Source organism: Oryctolagus cuniculus, chromosome 8, assembly GCF_051225735.1.
Source record: "Oryctolagus cuniculus isolate XC-2025 breed Fujian yellow rabbit chromosome 8, ASM5122573v1, whole genome shotgun sequence".
In the NCBI taxonomy this organism is placed as follows: Eukaryota; Metazoa; Chordata; class Mammalia; order Lagomorpha; family Leporidae; genus Oryctolagus; species Oryctolagus cuniculus.
In genome coordinates, this window is record NC_142874.1 from 120,928,871 (window position 1) to 120,944,735 (window position 15,865).

General features: G+C 41.3%; 1 protein-coding gene across 2 annotated transcripts; it reads right to left on the minus strand.

Moving 5' to 3' along the window:
- Positions 1-825: 825 nt before the first annotated feature.
- On the minus strand, positions 826-11,720 carry AREG (amphiregulin). Of its 2 annotated transcripts, none has more exons than XM_017347491.4 (6): positions 11,395-11,720; positions 10,065-10,313; positions 6,421-6,622; positions 5,193-5,348; positions 2,790-2,898; positions 826-1,083 (listed from the first exon to the last, which is right to left on the minus strand). In XM_017347491.4, exons 1-5 carry the CDS (start codon positions 11,453-11,455, stop codon positions 2,805-2,807), a joined length of 762 nt encoding a protein of 253 aa, XP_017202980.1. In that variant the 5' UTR covers positions 11,456-11,720; the 3' UTR covers positions 826-1,083; positions 2,790-2,804. The 2 variants fall into 2 exon arrangements, with proteins under 2 accessions (XP_017202980.1, XP_089158766.1); XM_089302640.1 differs by having other exon boundaries at positions 10,919-11,396.
- Between the last annotated feature and the right edge of the window lie 4,145 nt (positions 11,721-15,865).

Genomic DNA, 15,865 nt, shown 5'->3' on the forward strand with positions numbered 1-15,865 from the left:
CGGGTTTTAGATTCCTCAGTCATTCATGCTGTGATACTAGGTAAAGAAACCTTGAATGCAAATAATTCCCGGTTCTCTCAAAATATCACTTTGATGATATTTCTCTCTATTCCTGTCTTCATCTATGGTGAGTATCATGATGTGCAGTCAGTTTGCTTTGTTTTATGTATGGTAGGAATCTCTGATAAGAAGGCAGTGCCACATACTGATTCCAGATGCTTGGATAATTAACAGGATTTGTAAATTCATTATTTATTTATTTATTTTTTATTTGACAGGTAGAGTTACAGCCAGTGAGAGAGACAGAGAGAAAGGTCTTCCTTCCGTTGGTTCACTCCCCAAATGGCCATCATGGCCGGAGCTGTGCTGATCTGAAGCCAGGAGCCAGGAGCTTCTTCCTGGTCTCCCATGTGGGTGCAGGGGCCTAAGCACCTGGGCCATCCTCCACTCCCTCCCAGGCCACAGCAGAGAGCTGGACTGGAAGAGGAGCATCCAGGACTAAAACCGGTGCCCATATGGGATGCTGGCACTGCAGGCGGAGGATTAACCAAGTGAGCCATGGTGCCAGCCCTAAGGATTTGTAAATTCTATGTGGAGCAAGAAAGGCCAATTTCTGATGGTTAATATGAATATTATTAGTGTTTGTGAAAAGTCTAATTCTAGTTTATAATTTTTGCATTAAAAGTGCTTTCTAAAAAATGAATGTTTTAAAATCAAGATAAATGTAGAAAAGAAGAGGAAATTATTTTTAAATGACCAAGTAAGTATGAGGAAAAAAATAACCCAGAGTCTCACAATTTCAAAACTAATATTCAAACTCTTAAATCAGTTTGATTAAAAAAGTTTAATGAACCATAAAATAAATACACTTCTGTTAAATATTAAATAAATTATTTACAACTTGAAAAAATACTTTTTATCTCCATGCATCTTTATGTACAGAAATAAGACTTAGCATAAAAAGTGACAATTGAAAGTTTAAAAGCGTCAGAACAAAATGGTGCCATTTTCTTATGATCCAGTGAAAAGCAGACCAACACATCATTCATAGTTGTAACTTGGCAGTGGCTCCAATACGATATCCTGTTAGAAAATAAAATGTTAGAGATAAGCTCAACTCCATCATAGCTTCAAGAAATTTCAAAGAACTGAGTACCAGATTTTCTGTTTGTGCTTGTTTGTCTGTTTCTCTAGGATATGTTATAAGAAAGGCTAAGAGTTTTTCAGAAACAATCATTCTGGCTTAAACCTGTTTCATACTAGCTAGGGACATTTGACTACTTAGGTAGAAGACTGTATGCTCAAATCTTGCATGAAAATCTGTCTAATAAAAGATGACAGCAGTCATGAGAAACATTTTTCCCAATCAAATCTATGCGGTGGACATAATTAAAATCAAGGATTAAATGGCCCTGGGTATTTATGATATACAGTTAATTTAGGATAATTAGTGCCAAGGGCATAATAGTAGTAGCTACCCAGATAATTAGGAGGCCACTCTGTGCCACTCAGCATATTCCTTTTCCGAAAGTCATTCTGGACCTACGTTGAGAAATCTCAATAGCATTAAATAACCAAAAATCCACCTTTATTCATATTAGTGGTCCTAGATTCAGCCTATTAAGCCAATACTTTAATTAATTGATACAATAAATACTGAGTACAGCACTGATACAGATAATTATCCATTTTTTGAGTTATTGAGCTAATTCTGTAATAGGCTAAGAACATAATATTGACCTTTAGCTAATGCTAAATGTAATGGTTCTCTAAGGATCAAATCTATCTAGAGTGTTTGTTAAAAATAGATATTCTATTCAGTAGATTTAATGTTGGGCTTAGGAATAAGCATATATAACAAGTTTTTCAAGTAACAATCCCACTGATGTTAGAAATCCAATAAGATAAGGATGTGACGCTGTCTTTTTCTGAGTATCTGGGAAACCAAATCCTTTCTTCAGACTCACTGAATTGTGTCCTTGGTCTCCTAGTCTCGATCTTCTCATGGAAGTTTCTTTCCCCTTGCTTTCAATAACAATGAATACCTCTCTTCACACTTTCTTATACCCACAATATGCCCTGCTTTCACTCTTTATGAAATCTAGCCCAAGATATTTCTCAAATTTTGACCCACCCCCCTCCTCTATGTACTACCTCTCTTTGGCAGAATATTTAACCCAGTAAGTCCACTTCTAATGCCATTGCCAGAACTTTGGTTCTCCACTGTGTGAGGTCAACCTATCATTTCAACCTTATCTCCGCTCACATTCATTCAAACAAGACCATTTTCCATAAGCTTCTAAAATGGCCTGTTCTACCTCTCAGCATTACCCGCCCTTCCCTTTCATGGTTGCTTGTCCCAATCTCAGCAGCCCTTTAAAGGCTCACTTCCAACGCCATCCCGAATCACAACCCTTCTGCTCCTGAAGTACACTCCACTAGATTCTTTTTTCATGGGAAACTCCTCATTCTTCACTGGTGCCTGTCTTATATCCCCCTCCCCCATCCCAGTGTTCCAGTTCCCTATATTTTTCTCTTATCCACTAAATCACAAGTTATTTGAGACAGGATCAGTGTCTCTATCTCCCTTACAAACTGATTAAGCACATAATCTATCCTTAGTATTGAACTTTACCTCATACCCAAAGGGAAAATATTTTAATAAAGTCATTGTTCATATTCTACCCATAATTTAGAATACATTCCTCATTTTTCTTAAGATAATTGAGTATTTTATTTTTCAAAATTCTAAAATGTTATCTAACTATTTTGTTTTTACAAATTCAAACCTGTGTTATCCTCAGCTACGCAATGGCAGGTGCATTTCCATTTTCTTGTCGAAGTTTCTTTCGTTCTTCAGCTTCTCCTTCATATTCCCTGAAGCATCGTTTTCGAAGCCTTTAGAAAAGAAGACATTCTACTGTTATCAAAGTTCCATTTATCTATATATTGAATGGAGTTTTCATGAATTCAGGGAAATCCTTTTTATGAGTCCTTATAGATAATTAAGTACTTTTACTTGGCACTAAACCAAAACTAAACCCAACTATATGATATGATACTATCAATACTTTTTTTCTGAGGGCATTTATACTTTCTTTCAAAAAAAATGGTTCATTTATTTATTTGAAAGACAGAGTTACAGGCAGAAAGAGGGAGACACAGAGAGAGACATCTTCCATCCATCAGTTCACTCCTCAAACGGCCGTAATGGCCAGAGCTGGGCTCAATCCAAAGCCAAGAGCCAGGAGCTTCTTATGGGTCTCCCACATGGGTGCAGGGGCCCAAACACTTGAATCATCCTCTGAAGCTTTCCCGGGAGCAGCCAAGACATGAACTGGCACCTATATAGGATGCCAGTGCCACAGACAGAGGCTTAGCTCACTGTGCCACAGTGTTGACCCCTATACTGACTTTCTATAAGCACATTTCCAGAGGACGGTGGACTGTGGTTTAAATAAGTGTTGTGAGACACAGAATTTCATTTCAGGAGGTAAGTCAGAACTTAACTGACCTCCATGTGCAGCTGCAGGAAATGATGCTAGCATAGTTTTACCACACATAGAATCTATGCTTGCACAAACCAACTTAAATGACTAGAAATTTCTTTTCAAATAGGCTTATCAAAGAAGTTGGACTTTGTTTTTAAATGTAAATATTTCTTTTTTTTTTTTTTTTAATTACTACATTCAACCCAATGGTTTGAAAAATTCTTGGTGTACCAGTAATTCTATTTTAATAGATATTTAACCTATCTACTAAATAATATCATTGAAATCATAACAACTTTTCTTCCATTGTCATATTTGGAGAAAAAAATTCACTCCAATTATGAAAGGTACCACCCTAGCAACCATGGCTTAGGCCTAGTGTTTGTTGTATGTATGATTAAAATACAAGGAGAATATTAAAGAAAAGTAGAAAAGTCACTACTTCAAAAGTTCCAATATGACAAAGTCTTTTCATACTTTTATAAAAGATTATTAAATATTTCAGCGAAATAATTATAAGTTTAATTATTGTAAAATGTTTCCCTAATTAGCATTTGATTTCTTCTATCCTTCAATGTCAAGTAATAATGATGCATCTGAAGGTATCTTTTCTAAACATATTTGCATATCTAGCTTGAGGTACTAGAAGATCAGAATAAATTTAAACACTCATCCAACTTCATGCGCATGATAAGGGAGTTTTCTTATGTGTTATTTTATCACTATCTCATTTGAATTCAAAATAATAGTAAACAATGACAGAAGATAACCCCTTGTTTCCTGAATGGCAGTAGTGGTAGATCATGTACATAATCCAGTTGTTACAGTAATTTACCAAGACCTAAAATTAGAATAATGAATGCATTGCTTTTCCCAAGCTCCAGTAGCACATGAGTCATCATAGAGACATCCATGCCCTCCTCCAACTTCCCTTATTCTGGCTTCTGTTGGACAGACAATGCCATTTGATGTTCCCATTAGTGCCCACTACATGGTGCAGTCTAGTTCTAGCATTCATTGGTCATGAAGTATGCGATCTGTTATTATAAGCATAGGGAAGTCATTATAGGGTTGAACAGTAATGGAATTATCCTGGCTTCCTACACCATACCATATGCAGGAAATTTTTTTTAAAAGGTGAGTCTCCATATTATTACATTTAACAATAACAAAATAGGCATGAGTTCTAAGTAAACTAGTCCCATGCTACGCAATTCTTAACTCAGGATTTGACATTCTAGTATGAGCAGAAAACATATCTTCTCTTGGCTGCTCATTTGAAGTTCTTGGTGAGTTTTAGCACCAAAGCAAAATGTCTGACCTTATGAGTTTATTACAGCCATGAATTAGTTTCTGGAGTACTTGCTCAGACTTTGTAACATTCACAGAAGATATCAACACTTTCTGAGATTTAGAATAATCATGAATAGAAGTGGAACATAAAATAAAACCATAAATTTTTGTATTTAAAAATTGTTAGATATTCTGAGAAAGGGCCTTATAATATATTAAGCTTTAATAGCAGCCAAAGTAATGTAAGTTTTGACCGCATTCTGTGATCTTTGTCAATGACCTGTAAAGATATGAACCAAAGAGCACACACCTTCCACATAATAATTCATCTAAGTTATGACAACAGAGTATCATAGAAATACCAAAAAACTTAACATGCCATAATATTAATAGTCTTATCATACTTACTGGATTGTAATAACAACAGCAACAGCTGTGAAGCTCACAGCAGAGACAAAGGCAGCCATGGCTGCTAAAGCAATTTTTGATAAATCATTGTCCACCATGCTGTGAGTCTTCATGGATTTTTCTCCACAGCGTTCACCAAAGTAATCATGATGACATCTGCAAAGAGCCCACATTTGAAAATTATAATCACCAGAGACATTTATGGATTCTAAGCTTACTTTCCAGGTCATAAATAGCCCTTGAATTCCAATATTAAAAGGGTTATTCAATTTATTTGTATTTCAAAATCATGAGTTGTAGATCGGATTCTCACAAAAGATGTATTAGTATAGGAACACGTTGAATTAGTTGAGTATCATGTTCCAAGACACACCTTGCAACTCTTGGTACACTTTTTATGACCAACTGATGAGTTCAGTGACTTGTTAGGCAGTTAGTACATACCACTATCACCTAATGTGCTAGCAGCATTCGGATGAAAAGAAGTTAGAACAAGGTTATCAGAAAAACACTTTCAGGTCCTTTTTTTGAAGAAAAGGTTTTTTTTTAAATGTATTGCAAAATTATAGTTTGTAAAAAAAATTTATAGTTTGTAACAGGCATCAGCAAACACTAGCCCATAGATGAAGTCTGGGCATTTACCAAGTCTTTTTATAGCCTTCAAGGAAAGGATGATTTTAGATTTTTAAAAAAATGGTTCCAGGGCTGGTGCTGTGGTGCAGTGGGTTAAAGCCCTGGGCCACAGTGCCAGCATGCCAAATGGGCGTCAGTTTGAGTCTCGGCTGCTCCACTTCCAATCCAGCTCTCTATTTTGGCCTGAGAAAGCAGAAGATGGCTCAAGTCCTTGGACCCCTATACCCACGTGGGACACCCAGAAGAAGCTTCTGGTTCCTAGTTTCTGATCAGCTCAGCTCTGGCCATTGTGGTCACTTGGAGAGTGAACCATCGGATGGAAGACCTCCCTCTCTCTTTGACTCTGCCTCTCTCTGTAACTCTGTCTTCCAAATAAATAAAATAAATCTTAAAAAAATGGTTCCATTTTATTTGAATATATAACTACATACATCATCTTGGGACATGAAGCCCAAAATATTTACTATCTTGTCCTTTAAGAAAAAGTTTGCTGAACCTTGGTTTATACATTGAAAAAAATGAATGGCTTTCTGAGTCTCGGGATTTCAGACAAGTGTTAGAAACACAGAATTCTGTATAACTTAGGAAAACTCACTTGCACGTTACTGCATCCAGGTGCTCTATATATTTGCATTCTCCATGAATGCAGAAGTTTTGGAATTCTGCATCACATGGGTTTTTCTTCTTTTTGTTTTTTCTGTTTTTGCCATTTTTGCCTCCCTTTTTCTTTCTTTTGGGTTTATCTGAAGTCTTTTCACTTTCTGCCTTGTTTTTCTTGGGTTTAATTACCTGTTCAACTAAAAAAGATAAGATTTATTATGATAATCTCCCTTAATCTTATATACCATTTGCACACCTTAGTGAGAGAGAAAACATAGCAGTAAGAACTCACAGGAATAATGGCTATGTTTGTCTTGTTGTTCATCATGATACATACACCATACATTCACAAAGAAAATAACTTTTAAAAATCTGAACACTGGGGCCAGCACTGTGGTGTAGCGGGTAAAGCTGTCGCCTGCAGTGCCAGCATCCAATATGGGCACCAGTTCAATTCCTGGCTGCTCCACCTCCGATCCAGCTCTCTGTTATGACCTGGGAAAGCAGTACAAGATGGCCCAAGTCCTTGGACCCCTGCACCTGTGTGGGAGACCTGGAAGAAGCTCCTGACTCCAGGCTTCGGATTGGTCCAACTCTGGCTGTTGCAGCCATTTGGGGAGTGAACCAGCGGATGGAAGACCTCTCTCTCCCTCTGCTTCTGACTCTCTGTAACTCTTTCAAATAAATAAATAAATAAATCTTTTTTAAAAAATCTGAACACTTGGTGATTTTACTAGCTTACACACAAATTTTGAATTCATTTGTATCAGCAGCAGCAGCAGCATTACTGATAATAGGAATTACATGTATAAGAAAAATCCACTACACATTTTAAATATTTCTTGAATTTCTATTACATTCAAAAGTTGGGGTAATGAACATTAACTCAATTAAACACAAATGACACTTGTATATAATATTACCCACATGAGACAGATGAGGAAACTAAAGTTCAATGACGGTAAGTTACTTGCCCCAGGATGAGAAGTTAAGAAATGACAGTGCTGGGATGTCAACACCTGTCATTTCTCTATTGTCTGATGTTTTCTATGTTTTCCTGGTAAAAACGTCAATGGTATTGGTTAAAATAGGACTTGGGGTTTTCCACCATCAAGTAGTACCCATTAATTCCCAACTACTGACCTTGTGTTCACAATCACAGCTGGGAATTAATGGGTACTACTTGATGGTGGGAAACCCTGAGTATTGTATGCTAAAGTTCATCAAATTAAGGGCTATTTCTGTGTTAATGCTATGCATTTTGTTACAGTAACCCCTGAATAGGTTTATCTGATCCAATATCTGGCAAACAGTGCCCAGTGAAGAGTAATGCCACTCATCATAATGATCATACATACCCATTAAATAGAAAACTTTAGAACCATGGTAAGGTTCACAGGGTATCAGAAGCAGAGCCTTTCTGGTTAGGAAAGGACAAATAATATAAATATTTTAGCAAACTAATAACTTTTTCAAAGTCATATTAGGAGCCATATTCAATAGGGGTTAATGCAATTTCTATATTGAAACATCCCTCTAATAATAAAAGAATCCAAGTTAGAATAAGTCCTCTAAAAGAAACATTTTAAACTAATATTGCTTCACATCCACAGATTTCAAATTCTTGACAAGAACAGATAAAATATAGTCACTACACTGAAGTATTTCTATAGCTTTTAACTCGAGTTCACAATACATTGCAGTTTCGAGCACTGGCCCTTTGTGCCACTAACTTCTTTGGCGTGCTGAAGTGTTAACGTGAAGCATCTTTAAGAGGCAGTTTCCAGGCACCCTGATGGTCTAATTTCATGCCCCTGAAAATAAGAATTATAAATAGACCCCTTCGCCACATCACATAAAACCAAAAGTTCAGAAGCAAGGGAGTGAAATGGAATGCTCGTTGAAGCATTTCCACCAGTCATCTACCCCAATCTCTTAGCCTGTGGCAGCATTTGCTCTTTGCACCACTTCTGGGAACCAGAGAGAAGGGGAGGAGTCAGGGTAACTCAGATCAGGAGAGAAAAGGCCTTAAATTGGGGCTTGTGAATCAACTGCCTCCATAGAGATGCTCCTAGGATATTAGATTTTAAGTACTGATGACCTCTTCCCCTCAAACTCAAAGTTGTATTAAAGTGATGAATAATATTTGTCTCTTATTTGGGGAATCTCACTTTAAGAAAAGGGTCTTTTCCAAAGATTAGATAACAACAAAAGTGAAGGAAAACACGGTTCCCTATTATCCTATTATTTAACTTTTTTTTTTTTTTTTTTTTTGACAGGCAGAGTGGACAGTGAGAGAGAGAGAGAGAGAGAGAGAAAGGTCTTCCTTTTGCCGTTGGTTCACCCCCCAATGGCCGCTGCAGCTGATGTGCTGCGGCTGGCGCACCGCACTGATCTGAAGCCAGGAGCCAGGTGCTTTTCCTGGTCTCCCATGTGGGAGCAGCGCCGAAGGACTTGGGCCATCCTCCACTGCACTCCCGGGCTACAGCAGAGAGCTGGACTGGAAGAGGAGCAACCGGGACAGAACTGGCGCCCCAACTGGGACTAGAACCCGGTGTGCCGGTGCCGCAAGCTGAGGATTAGCCTATTGAGCCGCTGCGCAGGCCTGTTATTTAACTTTTAAATGGTATGTGGGGTTAAATAGTGATTTCAGCTATTTAAATTTATGCATATTTGTCCTCCTTGAATACTCCCAAAAAGCATAATTATTATCATTAGCTTCTCCATACCTAATGCTTAAAAAAACTTCTGTCTAACTCCTATCCCACTATTCCTTCTGTTCCCTGATTATTGTTAAAATCTAGTTATTGGGGCTGGCATTGAGGCACAGGCAGTTAAGCTGCTTGCAAAGTGCCACCTTCCCAGCTGAGCACGGTATGAGTCCTGGCTGCTCCTCTTCCTATACAAACTCCCTGCAATGCACCTGGAAAAGCAGCAGACGATCGCCCAATTTCTTGGGCACCTGCCGCTTCCATGGTAAACCCAAGTGGGGTTCCAGCCTCTTAGCTTCCGGCCTTGGTATGGAGGCCATCTGGGGAGTGGAGCAGCGAATGGAAGATATCTCTCTCTTTCTTTCTGTCTCTCCTTCTCTGTATGTAACTCTGCCTTTCAAATACATAAATAAATCTTTAGAAATGCAGCTTATTTGGCAGGGTGGTGTTGGGGGTGGAGATACAAAAACCAAGATACAAAGTGGACAGGAATGGTGAATGTCCACCTCTGTCTCAGAATGGCAGTCATACAGCATGATGGGAAAGAACACAGTATCAGGAACCAAGCAGAATGGCACACTAATTCTGGCTCATCTGCTCACCACCTGTGTAACCTTGGGCAAAACAATTAACCCTACTGAGCTTCAGGTAGCATCACATTAGCCAAATGAAAATAACAATTCCACTTTGCTAAAGCTCCTGTGAAGATTAGACTTAACAGACATAAAACACCTGTTGGCACTCTAGACCTACAGATGTGCCCGCCTATGGCTTTTCTGTGTCGGTTACCTAGAGGGCATGCAAGAGACAACACACACAAGAAAGCACTTGACAATCTGGGGTGCAGCTTCTCTTCTGAAAAGCAGCAGTTTTGCCCAAATCAGCCTGTACAGCCTTAGCCCACATTTTCTCTTTCTCCTCTCCTCACCTCTGACTGAATCATCTACGATATAGCCAGATACTTGTGGTTCATTATCATACTCTTCTGCATAGTCATCGTCCGCCCCGGAGGACAGGTCACCAGTAGCAGGCGTTTCACTCAAAGGGGAAATCTCGCTTCCTGGGGACATCTCACTCCTAGAGGTGACCTCAAGCCCGTCAGTGCTGTGGTCCCCGGAAAACGATTCTCCCTTCCCAGAGTAGGTATCATTGAGTTCCAATCCAGCCGCAGAGGGACCTGCAGAGGGGGCAGGGAGGGGACAAGAGAAGAAAAGGTAAAGCGAGGGCTCTCTCACCAGTCAACTGTGTTGGGTAGAAATGTTTGTCCTCGGCTATCAAAGCAGTTATTGCACATGGGCCCGCTATTGTTTGGGACTGAGTCACTTATGAAAGCAACTTCGCATTTTGCCAACAAGCACACTCAGCTGTTCCAATTACAGAGCTGCTTTTATCCGGGTTTTCTTTTCCACAGATCATCTACATTAATTTCCACATTAAATGATGATGATGATGATGATGATGATGCCGCCGCCAAACAGGCAATGCAACATAATAGAATTATCAGAAAATGTCTAAATATCTCCCCTTGCTTCACGTTCCCAACACACTGTTTGCTAGAATGCTATCCTGGCCGATTTTAGTAGGTTCTCTATGTAGTTATCAGATTTTCTAAACATGTTGCTCATATTTTTAAGAATATATGGAGTATAAAAAGTAATATAAATGACAGCTGATAATAATGACTATTATTATTTTTTAAAATACATTTATATGGTTATTACACAGGGAAGAAACAGCTGCGCAGGGAAGACTTGGGGCCCCGAGTTTCAAGCCTGATTGTACCTTGCTGGTCTCAAGGAAACAGCACCAGAGGGGTGCTCTGAACGAACCCTGAGAGTCTCTCCAGGAAAGCACAAAGGAAATCACCAGGCCGAGGAGCTGGGAATTTAAGTAGGAGGCAGCGAACACTCCTGGGTGCAGGAATTCACTGCTCTGACATCTGTGGAAATCCCTTCACCTGCCTGGCCTCGGCAGGGTTAGGATGAAACGATTCCTAAAGGCCCCACCAGCTGCACGGAAATAAAAGCACAGGGGTTCTCCCGGGCACCCTCGCTCTGGCCTGGACGCCTGAGACATCCGCCGGCTCCTCTCTTCTCTCTTGGAGAAACCGCAGGTGGAGCACGGGGATGGCTATCTGCCCGGCCAAGTTGCAGGCGTCCAAAGTCGTTCTGGGGAGATGCAGCTGCACAGATCAAAGGGAGACACTTCGGGCTGCCGCGGGAGAAGCGCCCGGCAGCTCAGCGCGCGCAGGTGCTCACCTGAGCCGAGGATCAGCAGCCACAGCACCACGGGCGCCGGCGGCAGCAGCGGGGCTCTCATTGGTCCCGCGGGGCGGCGGCGCCTCCGTCTCTGGGGCAACTCGACAGGAGCTACTGGTCGGAGAAGGCGGTGCAGGAGGGGAGGCGGAAGAGAGAGGGGAGAGGAGCGTGTGTGGCTGCGTCCCTTGGCCCGGCCCGGCTCGGCTCCCCGGGCTCGCTAGGGAAGGCTCGGCCGCGACTGGGGCGCGGGCACCGAGGTGTGCGAATGATCCTCCGAGCGCCGCGCACCTGCCGCTTTATACGCCCAGCCTGGGAGGGAGCCACCACCCGTGACGTCACGGCCTCGGCCGTGGGTGGAGGCCGGCGGCCGCCCCAGAAGTCACTCGAGTCCCCGAGCCACGGGCGAGCCACCTCCCTCGTGCTCGTGCGTATGCGGCCCTGGGAGGAAATGGAAACGAAACCTCCAGCTGCAAGGCGAAAAAGCACACCCCGAGTGTATTCCAGGGAAGAAGTGGACTTTGGGAGCCGGTCCCTGGCGGTGCAGAGTCCCAAAGTTTCAAACTACCTGTGAAACCTCTGCGCACACGTCGGCTGGGGAGGGAATGCAGAGAAAGGCTCCCTGTTAAGACGTTTACGCATTTTAGGAGCAAGAGTGAGTTATCTGTGATACCCTGTTGGGAGGTGGGAGGGCTCTGTCTTCCCACCCCGTGCTGTGAAGAGGCTGGTATTTGTCAAGGCCCTTCTCCCGTCTCTGTATAGCTCAGAACCCTCCTCAAAACGAATATTTATCGACCATTTAATATTGTTGAACTGTGCACTTACCGTGTGATGGACATCATCGCCATGAATAACCTTGCTGGAGAAGAATCATTTCCTGCAGTTTACAGCCTGATAAAGGGCAGCTTTAAAAAGACGAGGGTGGGCTTAGGCCCAACAGTTGACCATGCGCTTGAGAAGCCACGTGGCATTTGGGATTGCCTGGGTTCGAGACCCAGCTCCGCTAGGGATCCCAGCTAAAGCTCACCCTCGGAGACAGTAGTGATAGCTCAAGTATTTGAGTCCCTGCCATCCACTTGGGAACCGGGTATTAAGTTCCTAGGACACTTGGGAAGTGAATGGAGAATGGCAATTCTCTCTGTCTCTGTCTCTGTTATCTTTCTCTCTCTCTACCCCTCTGTCAAATAGAAGAAAAAAAAAAAAGCAGTAGTAGCAGTAGCAGAAACAAGATATTTACATGGTTGGCAATAGCAGAAGCCAGGTGGCTTTGAATTCGAGTTCATCTGACCCGCTTTCCACTCTGATATAGGAACTTAAAACAAGATTTCAAGGAAGAACAATGCTTATCCCACTGGTAGCGTAGTGGCATTTGTGCGAAGTGTCACGGAGTCCGTACTTCTCAGATCACAAGATAAAAGGGTCAGCTTTGAGGATCCATTTAATCATGACAAGTAGATGGAAAAAAAAAAAATGAAGAGGAGAGGGGGGCCTGATTATTGGTGTAGTGACAGCTCCACAACTGGAGTTTTCTTGACTTGAGGAAGAGAAACAGGCATTGTCCTCTCTGTTTCCTTGTCCTAGAGATAGATATCTCCTTCCTGATTGTTCCAGTAAAACAGCCATTTTAGGAATGTGGGTCATAGTGTATCTGTCTTAATTCTGGGATGCTTTTAAAAGCTTACTTTTTAATGATCAAAATGCGGAGGCTGAAATAAACAGGAGTGGGGCATCACGCCTCCTCTTCTATGTGACGGTTGTTGAGAGCCTACTTTGTGTAGGCCACTGGTTGGATTGTTTACAGAGGAGAGGAAGAAAGGAGGGGTACATGATGAACAAATCCCTGTCCCCCAGGAGCATAGCGGCACAGGACAGACAGGAAGATAAGTGATTCTCAAATACGTGGCGCAGAGTTCAGAGTGCCACAAAACATAAGGACACGGTTACGTTTGCCCCTGTGTATCATGGAAAGAGCTCATGGAGAGGTCCCTCCAAGGCCTTCCCGGCAGGAAGTCTAGTGGAAGCAAGACCTGATGTCAGGATGCACGCAGCTGTGGGAAAGCGGGGGCCTGCACTGTCATCCTTTTTGGTGTGTGAGGTGCTTGTGATTCAGAGGGATTCAGAGACTCGCCAACAGATTTCAAAAGCTCATGGCGGGGATTTTGTTGACAACTCAGGAGTTGGCTTAAAGTGTTGTGCCTTTCCGTTCTCGCAGGCTTCAGCTGTGTTCTAGTTTTGTTGCCATTTTCTTCTAAAATTTCTAAAATTCAGTTTTTTAATGGATAAATAAGATTGCCTATATTCATGGCATGTGACATGATATTTTGATATATGTGCACACTGTGGTTAAATGAGGATTTTAACATATGCCTGAGTTCCCACTTTCTTACTCTTCTTAAGGAGGGGTGAGCAAGTTGTGCGTATCTGTCATCAGAAATGTTTCACTTTCTCCTGTGAGTGAAAATAGGCTCTTTGAATTAGAAAGTGCTTAGTCTTTTTCCAATTGGAAAGTTAAGAGAGTTTTTGGGTTGTTCCTGTGGCGCCTAACTTAGGTCCTGGGGACAGAACAGCTTAAAGCTTAGTATGCACTTTAGAGTCAAACCTATCTGGGTTTTCATGTACGCATTCCACCTAATCCTAATTTCTTGGACTAAGTTACCTAATATTGGAAGACTCAGATTCCTCATCTGAAAATATGAATAGATACCTACCTGCAGTTCAGTAGATCAAATGAGATAAGCTAGATACGCAGCTAGGACAGATCCTAGCAGCTGGTGAATGCTCAATAAATGATAAAATTATTATTAACTTTGATGTTATGATAGTTACACTATGTGACACACCCCACGGAACTGACTCCTATAAAGGGAGCTACTCACAGAGCAAGTGAAGTAATCCCCGCCGCTACTTTCAAGCCGTGAGCTTCGTCTCTCCTTCACATGAGAACTGCGCATTTTAAGCATTTTATGGTGCATCACAGGGTGGCAGGGGCATCATCAGAACTGCATCACAATGCAGTCCTCATTGATGTGTCATGACATTCTGTAATACACGCATGACTAGGAAGGGAACCCATGTCAAGGTAGGCTGCTTCACCTCCTGCGTGCTGGGCTGAGACAAGGAGGAACGATTTCAAGAAATTCAAGTAGTAGCCCAACTATGTCCTGGCAAGTTAATGCTTCCACACTTATGTATAATGTTAAGAGCAGTCCCAAGGTAACAATTCCTAACAAGCCACTCATATAGGTGCGTACTGTCTAGACCCCAATAATTCAGATGTTTTGTGAAAAAAAAAAAAGACTCATGATTTTGCTAAAAGGCATGTTGTAGGCCAAAAGCATGATTATGTGCTTGTTCATATAATTGATTTTGAGTTTTTATAGTTAGTGCCTGAGTTTGAGTAAGTGTTACGTCACAATCATTTTCATGAATCAACATGTGAACTCCCAAATCACAATTAGGAAATTCTCTAGGGAGAGGGCATTTAGCCTAGAGGTTAATACACTGGTTAAGATGGCTGAATCCCATTGGAGTACCTAGGTTTGGTTGCAAACTCTGGCTCCTGACTCTAGCTTCTTCCCAATACAGACCCTGGGAGGCAGTGATGGTGGCTCAACTAATTGGGTTCCTGCCATCCACTCACATGTGAGACATGGATTGCATTCCTAGTTGCCAGATTCAGTCCTAGGCCAGCCATGGAAATACAAACATTGGGTAGTGATTCAGTGAATGGGGAAAGCGTTTCTCTCTCTCACTCTCTCTCAAGTAAATAAATGTTTAAAAATAGATGTTTCCAAAGTATAGATAAAATTTCCTACATTATTAATAAATGATTAGCTCTACTCAGATGTTTGTAAACTTTTTTTAAATTTTTACTTTGAAATTTACCCCTGTTAAAGAATATACAATTTCTAGTTACTTCAAAAAGAGGCCTTCACTGAACTTGGTTGTTAAACAGCTTGACATAAAGTAAAATAGAGGCTTATGCTGTGGCACTTCACTAGCTCAAGTCCTGGCTGCTCTGCTTCCAATCCAACTCCCTGATAAAGTGCCAAGGAAAGCAGTGGAAGATGGCTCAAATCCTTGGGCCCCTGTACCCATGTGGGAGACTTAGATGGAGTTCTAGACTCCTGGCTTTGGCCTGGCCCAGCTCTACCCAGCCATTGAGGTCATCTGGGAAGTGAACCATCCAATGGAAGATTTTCTGTCTCTCTCTTTCTCTCTCTCTCTCTACCTAACTCCCTCCATTTCAAATAAATAAAATAAATCTTTATAAATGCAATAAAATAAATATGATCTTAAAATTCATGGCTTTTGCAAATCAAGGGCTGGCAATGGGGCTGAAAACAAGAAATGATTTGATAGATAGAAACTAACTAAATGCAATATATAATTAACTATATCTACATAGAAAGGTGAATCTCCTGGACAGCATATTTATTCATGATGTATATTTTGAGAACTAGATACTACTCCA

What these genes read in the sequence shown, in the direction of transcription:
- AREG (XM_017347491.4), bottom strand. Translation starts at nt 11,455, where the DNA reads ATGAGAGCCCCGCTGCTGCCGCCGGCGCCCGTGGTGCTGTGGCTGCTG. An exon ending in CTGGATGCAGTAACGTGCAA is followed by an intron (nt 5,349 to 6,420) that starts GTGAGTTTTCCT and finishes GGCTCTTTGCAG; the next exon opens with ATGTCATCATGATTACTTTG. An exon ending in GCTGTTGTTATTACAATCCA is followed by an intron (nt 2,899 to 5,192) that starts GTAAGTATGATA and finishes TCTTTTCTAAAG; the next exon opens with GCTTCGAAAACGATGCTTCA.